The sequence below is a fragment of the Semicossyphus pulcher genome, unplaced genomic scaffold (assembly GCF_022749685.1).
Source record: "Semicossyphus pulcher isolate SPU_LCO1_2020_fin unplaced genomic scaffold, fSemPul1.0.p SCAF_12, whole genome shotgun sequence".
NCBI lineage: Eukaryota > Metazoa > Chordata > Actinopteri > Labriformes > Labridae > Semicossyphus > Semicossyphus pulcher.
In genome coordinates, this window is record NW_027211626.1 from 29,488,305 (window position 1) to 29,500,162 (window position 11,858).

Genomic DNA, 11,858 nt, shown 5'->3' on the forward strand with positions numbered 1-11,858 from the left:
AGTGACCAGCCAATGCTCAAGTTAGGGTAATAGTAATGACGCAAAAAAAACACAAAAAAATACTTTTGATTTGGTAACAAATGATCAAGAATAGTTTTCCTGTTGATGTTTTGAATCTGGGATTTGAGTGGTCAACAACAGTACCCCAACAAGTAGCACTTACTGCAGTCAGAGTTCAAGTCAGTGCATGTGTTTGGGTAACGTTTGTGACAAATGTATACATTCAGCCAGTTGTGATAAACTAATACATTGGAAGTGTCTTCATTTGTGGAGTGATATGTCTGTTGATGAACTCACAACCAAGACACCCCCAAAGAGAAGCACTTATGAACACAAGAATCATCAGTGTCTCCATTTGAGGTGATCTGAATGTGATTTCAGTGTCTGCATTTAGAGCCTGTCACATTTGCTATGTACAACCGCCCCAACAAGTAGCACTTACTGCATCTAACACTCAAGTCAATGCTCAAGTTAGGTCAATATCACATGCTTGAAATGAGCCACCATCCCTGCCAATGTCCTGGTATTTCTTCTGGCATCTTCTGTGTTGTGTCCCAGCAGCAGTTGAAGTTGTGTCTGTTTCACAAATTTGCCCAACTTTTATTCTCAAAGCAGCCATTTCCTCCCGACTCCGCCTTCTTTTTTCACCAGGTTTCACTGGTCCTGACAACTGTAAGCAGACAATTGAATATCTGTACTTGATTAAGAGACAGCCATCAGCTTAATCCATACATGTAATTTGCATGCATGGAGGGCAAATAGACCCCAATCAGTTGTTTCTGATGTATCTCAGCCACATTACTTCTGAGGCTCCATCTGCACTACTTTCAAAATATAAAAGTTTAAAGTTAGCGCTTGAAATCCAATGCAAACATATCATAAGACTGATTCTCACAGTGTCTCAGTCTATATATTTGAGAATTTCTGAGGCCTTGATGGGTTCCTGATCATGTAGAGGTCAGCAAAACTACCCCAACAAAAAGCACTTAATGCATTGAGAACCAAAATTAGTGTTGGTGTTAGGGTAGCAATAGTGACCTTATCTAAATATAGATGAGAAGTGGTAATTCATTTGTTTAAAACAGCTTAAACCCCTTCTCTCTTTGCATTGTCTGTAATGCAATCAGACAGTGTCATAGGTATAGAGCAAATCTACTACTGAAATGTATCGTTGGATACAAGATACTTCAACCAGCTTTGCAATGATAGATCCACAGAGAAGTTTTTTACACCAAGACAACCCCAAAGAGAAGCACTTATGAACACAAGAATCACCAGTGGCTCTATTTGAAGTGATCTGAGAGTAATTCATCCAGATTTTGGCTTCAAAACATGCAGATGCTTTTGTCAAGTAAAACTGTCCCAACAAGTAGCACTTACTGAATTTAAGTGACCAGCCAATGCTCAAGTTAGGGTAATAGTAATGACGCAAAAAAAACACAAAAAATACTTTTGATTTGGTAACAAATGATCAAGAATAGTTTTCCTGTTGATGTTTTGAATCTGGGATTTGAGTGATCAACAACAGTACCCCAACAAGTAGCACTTACTGCAGTCAGAGTTCAAGTCAGTGCATGTGTTTGGGTAACGTTTGTGACAAATGTATACATTCAGCCAGTTGTGATAAACTAATACATTGGAAGTGTCTTCATTTGTGGAGTGATATGTCTGTTGATGAACTCACAACCAAGACACCCCAAAAGAGAAGCACTTATGAACACAAGAATCATCAGTGTCTCCATTTGAGGTGATCTGAATGTGATTTCAGTGTCTGCATTTAGAGCCTGTCACATTTGCTATGTACAACCGCCCCAACAAGTAGCACTTACTGCATCTAACACTCAAGTCAATGCTCAAGTTAGGTCAATATCACATGCTTGAAGTGAGCCACCATCCCTGCCAATGTCCTGGTATTTCTTCTGGCATCTTCTGTGTTGTGTCCCAGCAGCAGTTGAAGTTGTGTCTGTTTCACAAATTTGCCCAACTTTTATTCTCAAAGCAGCCATTTCCTCCCGACTCCGCCTTCTTTTTTCACCAGGTTTCACTGGTCCTGACAACTGTAAGTAGACAATTGAATATCTGTACTTGATTAAGAGACAGCCATCAGCTTAATCCATACATGTAATTTGCATGCATGGAGGGCAATTAGACGCCAATCAGTTGTTTCTGATGTATCTCAGCCACATTACTTCTGAAGCTCCATCTGCACTACTTTCAAAATATAAGTTTAAAGTTAGCGCTTGAAATCCAATGCAAACATATCATAAGACTGATTCTCAGTGTCTCAGTCTATATATATGAGAATTTCTGAGGCCTTGATGGGTTCCTGATCATGCAGAGGTCAGCAAAACTACCCCAACAAAAAGCACTTACTGCATTGAGAACCAAAGTTAGTGTTGGTGTTAGGGTAGCAATAGTGACCTGATCTAAATATAGATGAGAAGTGGTCATTCATTTGTTTAAAATAGCTTAAACCCCTTCTCTCTTTGCATTGTCTGTAATGCAATCAGACAGTGTCATAGGTATAGAGCAAATCTACTAAAATGCATCAGACAAAAAATACTGTAACATTATTTTGTTTTTCAAATATACTAATCCAGATCAAAAAAAATCTAGTGGACTTTCCCTTTCATTTTTATTGTAGTTCTGTGTTAATTGTTCTGCACCAAAATCACCAAAACAAATGTCTTGTTTGTGTCAACTTGCTGATTGCTTGATTCTGATTCTTATCGCCCGCATCACACTTCAGTCCAATTGGTGGCGGTAATGCTCCAGTGATCTGCTTTGCCAACCTACAATAAACACTATAGAAGAAGAAGAAGGTGGCGGTAATGCATTAGTTTGCAGTTTTTCCAACTGTCAAGAAATCCATAGAAGAAGAAGTCGAAGTAAAACGTGTATCAGCTGAGCTGGCTGATGTGAAAACCCTATCTCAGTACTCGATTTTTGTGAATAACGATAGATTACTGAGATGGAGAATGACATTCTCGTCTCTCTTGAGGATTTAGGGTAAGTAAACAAACTTAACATATGTGCTACTGTATAAAGACAATGTGCCAAAGCTGGCATTCTGATTGCCAGCCTTGCCTTTCTTCCTATTTTTGCCAGCGTATTATAGTGTAGCTTGCCTAAGCAAAATGGCTAACTTGATTTTGTTGCTAACGTTAGTCAGTTGAAAATTGATTTTTGATTAGCTATTTATGTAAACCATAACTATAGATGTGAGCCTAAGTATTCACAGACCCGGAGACCAATTTATGCCAAAAGCCCCGTCAGCAAAAGCTGCTCTCGTCATGATTTAAATCAGGAAAACTCCAACACGATCTTTTCCTATTCATTATTTCAATTTCTAGCTCTGCGTAATTAAGATGTATTATTAACTGATTCAGTGTTTCTTTATTCATTGCGTGTATGCTGACATATGTAGGTAGTTAACCTAATCAACTGTACATGTGAGTTATACAAACATCCACAGTGCATGCGAAATGTTATATATTATTTATTGTCATTGCTTAGGCTAATTCACCCTCTTTTGATGTCTGCATTATCACTACATCGAAGGTCTATCCCCATTCTCTGAAAATACTACAAACCATAGACCTCTTGTACATAGCAACCTGATTCATAACCATATTTATCTCAGAACCTTTGCACTGTTTTTAGTACCATTGAACTATTGTCTCCCGTCTATAGATGTTGTTGTGTTTTTTTAAATAATGTGTGTATATATATATATATATATATATATATATATATATATTAAAACTTTGTAATATGTATTTGTATCCATAGGCCTGTATATAGTAGTTTTAGTTTTTAGTGTCTAGGTGTCTGTGTTTCCTTGTCTAACCTGTTTTTAAATTGAGTATGTCAATTTGTGTGTCTGAGAGCAAAGAAAACCCAGAGTCACATTCCTTATATGTGCCCACAAACTTGGCCAATAAAGCTGACTCTTATTCGGATTATTATAAGTGCCGAGTCATTTTTTTCTGACAGGTATGTCATTATATGCAAGACTCCCTTAAATAACTGAATTTTGAAATGTGGTTTGGCTCTTTTGTCGAACGCAGTTTATGCTTGTCAACAAGTCTTACGTTCTAACCCTGGTTCTCTCACTAAACCAAACCTCAGTATATCTTGTCATTGCCAAGCTTTTCTGATAAGGAAAGAAAAGAGTTGTGGCTCAGAATGAATATCCTTTTAAGTATTTTGCGTGTGTGTGTTTGTGTGTGTCACTGTAGGTACCAAGGCCCTCTATTGGAGGAGGGAGCTCTGGATTCTGCTGTGAGCAGAGGAGCAACTTCACCTGAGTATACTAAGCTCTGTGCCTGGATTGTCTCAGAGCTCAGACTGTACTGCAAGCTGGAGGAGAATGTACATGCCACCAACTGTAAGACATACTTTATTTACTTTTAAGGAATATTAAGCAAACATATGAATCCTTATAGAGGAGTTTCCTGTTCTACTTTTATTATTTTCTTTTCTTGCTTGCTTAAGGCTGATGGTAATGGAAAAAACTATGAATAAAATGAATACTTATATATTAAATAACACATGCTTTGGTTTGTAATGTCAGCGATTACTTATTTCATTAGGTTAGAATGTCAAGCTTTTGCTAATTTTAATCTTTAATCTTTTTTTCAGCAATGAGGGTTTCTTAATGATTTCTGAAAAGTTTGTGTTAGTTAATGTAACAGGCAGTATTGTATCAGCTGGCTTTATGTGTGACTCAACAAAACTATTGTACTATCTTGTGACATCATGTTTAAAATGTCTCATCTCCCATTGCACATCTGCACATCTCCCAGGTCCAAGCGAGGCAGAAAGCTTCCAGCTGGAGATGAGTGGTCTGCTGTCAGAGCTCGTCTGTCCTTACTCTGTCCTCACCAGTGGAGACATCACCCAGAGGCTCCTCAGCAGGACGGACTGTTTGCTGCTCCTCAGTATGATCACAAAACTTAACAAAATCTTAGTTTTAAGGGCAACTTAAGCCTAAGTCTTTTATGGGAGAAAAGATTTGAGTCACCTGTGGACTGGCAGGATTTAGTCTGTTACGCTTTATGTGGACTTTTGTACCACACCCACCTGTGTTAAAGTGTTGCCAAGTTGTATTGTCAAATCCCTTGCTGCGGATGTTGTTGATCCTGAATGCACCCACCACTAGATGTCAGCATAAGCACCCTGCATGCAGTAACTTTTTCAAGTTTTTGCACCACTCAGGTGTCTTCGGTTATTCTGGATGAGCATACCTCTGCTCAGGTTGAAGTTGCAGGTAGCTATGCTGTAATGTATACCTACTAAACTGTTTACATCAAGCTTGAGCACTTTGTAATCGTTTTCATTTATTAAGTATTAGGTACTTTTCATGTCCACTCTTAGAATATCTATAACCGCTCCCAGTTTTCTGTGGTATATGAAATGATTGTTCAATTATTACAGTGATATTCCATGAAAAGGGGGACAAAGTAGCATCTGGTACCTTTAAAGTAGTACAATGTTTTCCAAGTAAAGGACTATGTTAAGCCAGATTCTGTTGTATTGTTACATTGGTTTTATTATATGTTTATGTTTGTGTTATTAGCAATATAGGTTGTTAGGTTGAACTGGATTGGGCAGCTTACTACAAGTTGAATTTTCTGAATGACCCTTGGTCAGGTCCCAGAATGGCCTTGTTTCAGTATTCTGCTATTCCATTCATGGGATGGTCAATTGTCTCTTATTTTTTATCTTACAATATGATTTTTTTGCAGCATATTTGAACACAGGTGTGACTAAAGACATTAAACTGGCACGCCTTAACAACTTGCAGCCATTTTTAATGTGTCTTGTATTGTGAATGCTTGCTTGCTGGCACACCCAGGGTTCACTGTGTCTTCTTTAACCTTGCATGTTGTGTTTAACCACTTATCTCATTTTATCTGGCCCATGGCATTGTGACCTTAAACTGCAAGTCTTTTGACAACCGATCAGAAATTCACTCGACTTTAAAATTGGTAGGTGGAAACCAGTTCTAAGCAAGTTCCAAGCTTTGTACAGTGTCTGCCAGGCTTAAATAGAGTGGAGCTATCATCAGTTGTAGTAGATGCACTCGTGCTTTTTCTGCTATAACATGTCAAAGGGTTTGGCATTGGAATGGCCTGTGACAGGAGCATTTCCTGTGGCATTGTTAATTATGTTCCACAATTACTTTTGTTGCCATTCTTTTGTCACAGGGCAACTGTTTCAGCCAGGATTATTTATTTATTTTTTAAGCTGGTTTAATTTAATTCCAATTGGCACTGAAACCTAAGCATCATGTAACAGCAATTAGGATATAACTAAAGCAAATTTTTAATTTCAGCTTTTCTGGTTTCGGAACTGGAGGCATCAAGAATGATCCTGGTTAATAAACCTGAGAAGAAAGCCCAGGAGACAGGCAGCCCCGTGTTCCAAGAATTGAAGGGCATCTGCATGGCACTGGGTATGTCCAAGCCTCCAGCCAACATCACCATGTTCCAGTTCTTCAGTGGAATTGAGAAGAAGGTTAGTTTGTCTGGTGACACAGAGAATCTGAATGAGGTTATAACTGCATTTCAAGGTGGCAATTTTCTCTCAATTTCTGACATTAGTTGCGTTTGGATGTGTGTCCCACTGCCATTGAATCTGTTAATCGTTCGAACTGCCTTCAAGGTTTGCAGACCCCTTACATTTTTATGTTGCCAGGTTGTCTGTTTGACGTATGATGGATGCTCAGCTGTCCTACTTTGTAGATTAAAAATCTCAGAAACTACTGGAGGGATTATCTTCCAATTTCATGCTTTCCTCCAGTTGAATTAAAGGAAGAACTGAATAGATGTCAAATAATTTGTGGCCATTACTCAAGAATTAATTGGTCTAATAAGATCAAATTAAGTGACCCTTTTCATCCAAAACCCCATAGCCCCCCCCCAAGAGTTTGTTTTGCTATTATTCCTGTCCAATTCTCGTCAACACCATATGTCAGAAACACCTGGAGAGAATATGTTGAACTCCGGTACAAACAACCACATGGAGATTTTGGTGGTCAAAGGTCAATTCTACTCTGAACTCACGTTTGTCCCATTCTTGTTCCAATGCCTTTTTTGGGTGGAATGTTTTGGAATGAAAATATTACAATACATATTTGAATTTTGTCCATTCATTTACTACACCCATCTGCATGTTGTACATTTTTGTAGCTAAAGGAAGCCATGAGCAGAGTCCCACCCAATCACGTAGGAGAGCCTCTAATGAAGAAGCCCCTTGGACCTGTGCACTTGGTAAGTACTGAAAACCAATGGCAAATACAGTTTAAGGTAACACAGCATAAATTAATGACCGGTAAATGAATTTTCTTTCTCCTTGGTTTTCAGGAAAAAATTGAAGCCATAAACCAAGCACTTGTAAATGAGTATGAAGTGAGAAGAAAAATGTTGTTGAAACGTCTTGATGTGACAGTGCAGTCTTTCGGTTGGTCTGACAGAGCAAAGGTATGTAGAAACTTGGAATCTTCCTAAATCTGAAAAAGTCTCTGGGCTAAGCACATGAAGTCCTTTTTAAACTTTGGGTTCTTTAGCAATAGTTAGCCCCCCTTGTGCATGTGGGTCTGCTTTTTATTTTATGGAGGACATAAAGGACAGTTAATTATGGGAAAAGAGTTTTGATGAATTCTACATTGTCCTGCACTTTGTCCTTTTTTATGTTATATCTGTATGTTTGTTTGAATTCACTTTATTTCCAACGCATTTTAACTTTCTGCCTCAGTATTGTGGAGCAGATACTTTACTTTGTAAACAGCATCTTTCTGGCACTGCCTGCTATGAACCTACTTTTGACTTGAGATCAAACAGACAAGGGCTGGGACAACTTATTGTCATTATGAATTAATCTGACAGTCATTTTCTCAATTTATTTGTTTGGTCTATAAAAGGTAAAAACTAAATTGTCATGATCCTCGAAAGCTTATGGTGTCATCAACTGGCACATTTTGTCCATCTTCAGCTCTAAAATGTAAAGAGTCTCGCTTTACTATAATTTAAGATGAGTAAAAACTGCAAATTGTCACATTTTCAAAGCTGAACAGTCTTATATTTGGTATTTCTGAATAATTTTAAGTTGATCGATCATCCAAAAAGCTGTTGATTTTTTGTTGTTGTTGATTAATTAATTAATCATTGCTGCACTAAACACTATCATGTTCTGACCCGAGTGCAGCCACACTAACACTTCTGACTCTTACATAGACACTAACAGATTTTGATTCTGCTCTTAGAATCTGATAACTTTTCTGTCACATTGTTAAAATGGTCCATCCCAAATGGATTATATTAGAAACAATACAACATATCAATAATAGCCTCTCTGTTTTGTCGAAAAACAAAGCATTGCTATAAACTACACAAGTACAGTATAAAACATTATACTGATATACTTAATGTATTTCTGCCCGAAAATCATAAAACTTCCTTTTGCATGTCTCATTTCAGACGCACGCCGAAAAATTAGCCAAAGTTTACCAGCCACTGCGTTCTGCCCTCTTTACCAAAAGTAAAATATCTGTTGCCCACCTTCTTGCTGCTCGACAAGACTTCTCCAAGATTCTACGCACAAGCAGTGGCAAGATAAGGGAGAAGACAGCTTGTGCCATTAATAAGGTGGGTAAAACATAATAGTTACAACAATTATAGATGTTTCAAGTGTGTTGTATGAACAAATGTTTTTTAATTATCCAGAAATCCCATGAAAATACAAAAAAACAGCATTGTTTTAGTTTGTCTTGTAATACTGTAAGACTCCCATACTCTGGCCCTTAACCCTTAAGCTCAATGGTTGAGAGATATACTAGTATACTTTTTCTTTTTTTATTAAGGCTCAGTGAACTGAAACAGCTAGTAATTTTAGCTTTTGGCAACAATCAGTGATGTATTTTTAAACATTTGGTCTAAAGAAAAATCAAAGGATGTTGTGAGCCAAAACTGTAGTTGTTGATTGAATCTGAGTAAGTAGAATGAAGTAACTTGTTTAAAATAAAAAGCAGAGAAGGTTCAGGATGTTCATTCTGTGTAGTTTCATACTTCCAAGAAATGAGCCCTGACAACCTGTATGACTAGTGCCATCTCTTGGAAATTTAAGATTTTTCTGTTTATTCGTGTCTATTTCCTTAAAGCTTAAACTCTTACTGACAACAATCAAAAGTTGAACTTAGCTAGCAGGCATTTTGAACCTTCTTATTTTTACATGTCCCTTTTTCAGGTTCTCATGGGTCGAGTGCCAGACAGGGGGGGTCGTCCCTGTGAGATTGAGCCTCCGCCTCCAGAGATGCCCTCCTGGCAGAAGCGCCAGGATCCTCCCCAGGGTGGAGGACACTATGGCGGGAGTGGACATGGAGGTGGCAGGGGGGGCTACGATCATTACTCCCAAGGTGGCCGTGGAGGATATGAGAGAGGAGCTGGAGGAGGACATGGAGAAAGGGGAGGCAGAGGAAGAGGGGGTAAGGTGCAGGGAGGATGGGGAGACGGAGGTGGGGGAGGTAGAGGTAGTTACAATCAGGGCCACTTTCAAGATGCAGGAGGTTTTCAGGGGGGAGGAGGCAGAGGTGGGCATGGAGGGGGAGGGAACCACCAAGGAGGCTTCCAGGACCCTGGCTATCATGGTGGAGGAGGCAGTTACAATGACAATTTTCATCAAGATGGTGGAAGGCATCAGGAGAGAGGTGGGGGAAGAGGTGGTCGGGGAGGCAGGGGAAGAGGAGGCAGAGGAGGAGGAGGAGGACAACAAGGAGGAGGCTGGGGAGGGAGAGGGGGCCAGAATTTTAACCAAGGAGGACAGTTTGAACAGTTCTTCCAACATGGTGGGCAAAATTATAACCAAGCTGGCTTTAATCAAGGCAGACACTACACCAGTTGAAGACCGTGTGGGGCATCGCAGCAGAGTCCAGTCGAATATCGACTGCTTTTGAATGCCTTGGCATTCAATCTAAAATTTTCAGCATGTTTAAAAGTTAACTAAAATGTTAAATGAGGACATGCATATACAGATACTGTATACACCCACTAAAGTCTGTTTTGGAATACTTTCTTTACTACAGAGTGCAGTTCTAATGTAACCCTTTGCTTTTTTTCATACTGGTGTGTTACTGTTTCTGCCTCCTAAAAACAAGTATTTCAGCCAACAGCTCTGTTGTAAATGTCGATGAATTGGGCTCTGCTGTTTTGACCTCATTTTGAAACTCAATTAGCCTTATATTCAACTTTATTTTTTGGGGGGGAGACAGAAATGTTGCTAAGATTTCAGTTTTAGTGCACCCACTGTGTATTAGACCTTAAAAGTGCACATCATTATTACATGTAGGATTCTTGAAATCCTTAATAGTTCCATTGAATTTGAAGATTACTTGAAAACGGCTCCATTTTCCAGTCCTGATTTTGTTTCTGTAGATTTGACTGGAATCTCCTTTGTTATTTATTCAAAACAAGACATCTTGTTCTGCTCATGGAAGACTGTGTGCATACAAATATGGATGTTGGAAGGTTTGCATGGTTGTGTGAATGAGCAATAAATTCTGAAATGAGAACATGATCACTTTTTCATTCAGTGTTCTTATAGCAAAGTGAAGGCATCTATGTATTAATGAGGCTGATAGCTGTTATAGGTATAAATTAACTTAATCATCAAATACTGGAAATAATTTAAGCATACATTGAATTGTTAGAATATAGAATTTTATTCATTCCTTAAATTTTAAAGCAAAACAGGTAAAACTAATTTGTGGTACTTTGCATGAGTATTTATATTTTTTGCTACTTTATAGTTTCTACATCTCAGAGGCAAATTATGTGCATTTTTTCCTAAATGTATCTGACCACATATGTTACTGCTACTTTGCAGAATCGGACAAACAACAAAATATGAAAAACATGCATGAAATGATGGTATAGCAAGAAATCTTTTGGTCCCATTTTCAAGTTACACAGCAGTATAGTATAGTAGTAAAGTTGCATATCAATATAATGTAATTATCTCCACATTTACCAGCCGCAAGATTAAAGCAATTAACAAATTAAAATATTGATAATTATCATCCATTCGATCTATTAGGCTATTTATACCGCTTATCCTTGGGGTGTCAAGGGGAACTGATCCCAGCTGACAGGCAAGAGGCGGGGCCACCGTCTGGATACGTTGCCAATACATCACAGGGCTGACAATACAGTCTATGTTGGAAATCGACAACCTTTCACGCTATAATTAGAATCCAATAATATAATGTATATTATTTTGAAATTGGCCACTGCATAGTGAGTTCTTGGACTTTTTGTACTTTTAAGTATTTTTTATGCCTATTTTGATGCGTATACTTTCTTTTTCTTGTAACATGTTCAATTCACGAACCTTTCTGGTCATGAATATTTCTATATGTAGGATAACTACTTGATGTGAAAGATCATTTTTTATTTTCGCCACTGAGCTAATTATCCTAAAGCAATTGGATGCTATTCATCACAGTGCTCTTCGTTTTATCACAGATCAAAGATTTCGAACTCACCATTGTTAACTGTTGGCTGGCACTTGATGCGTCAGCGAAGAAAGCAACACAGCATTCTGTTTACTTATAGGGCACTCATTGGTAAACTCCTTCCTCACTTGACTATATTTTGTTACGTTTTTACATGTATTGCTGCATGGCAGCCCTGGAAAAGAGACATCGGCCTCAGTGGGTCCTCCCTGATAAAATGAAGGATGAATAAAAAAACTTTAAAAAAGTAATTACATGATGTCAACAAGTCAATGTAAGAGAAAGCTTGAAGACCCTTTTATTTTAATTGAGTGGGCTTTAAAATGTACGAATATGATTCCAAAAT

The 11,858-nt window shown here is 38.2% G+C and overlaps 1 protein-coding gene across 1 annotated transcript; it reads left to right on the top strand.

Moving 5' to 3' along the window:
* The first annotated feature begins 2,933 nt into the window (after positions 1-2,933).
* Positions 2,934-10,563, top strand: fam98a (family with sequence similarity 98 member A). The gene is made up of 8 exons (XM_069658661.1): positions 2,934-3,009; positions 4,242-4,390; positions 4,809-4,943; positions 6,341-6,522; positions 7,197-7,277; positions 7,371-7,487; positions 8,484-8,651; positions 9,250-10,563. Exons 1-8 carry the CDS (start codon positions 2,972-2,974, stop codon positions 9,901-9,903), a joined length of 1,524 nt encoding a protein of 507 aa, XP_069514762.1. The 5' UTR covers positions 2,934-2,971; the 3' UTR covers positions 9,904-10,563.
* The last annotated feature ends 1,295 nt before the right edge of the window (positions 10,564-11,858 follow it).

What these genes read in the sequence shown, in the direction of transcription:
- fam98a (XM_069658661.1), top strand. Translation starts at nt 2,972, where the DNA reads ATGGAGAATGACATTCTCGTCTCTCTTGAGGATTTAGG. An exon ending in GGACTGTTTGCTGCTCCTCA is followed by an intron (nt 4,944 to 6,340) that starts GTATGATCACAA and finishes TTTTAATTTCAG; the next exon opens with CTTTTCTGGTTTCGGAACTG. An exon ending in GTTGGTCTGACAGAGCAAAG is followed by an intron (nt 7,488 to 8,483) that starts GTATGTAGAAAC and finishes GTCTCATTTCAG; the next exon opens with ACGCACGCCGAAAAATTAGC.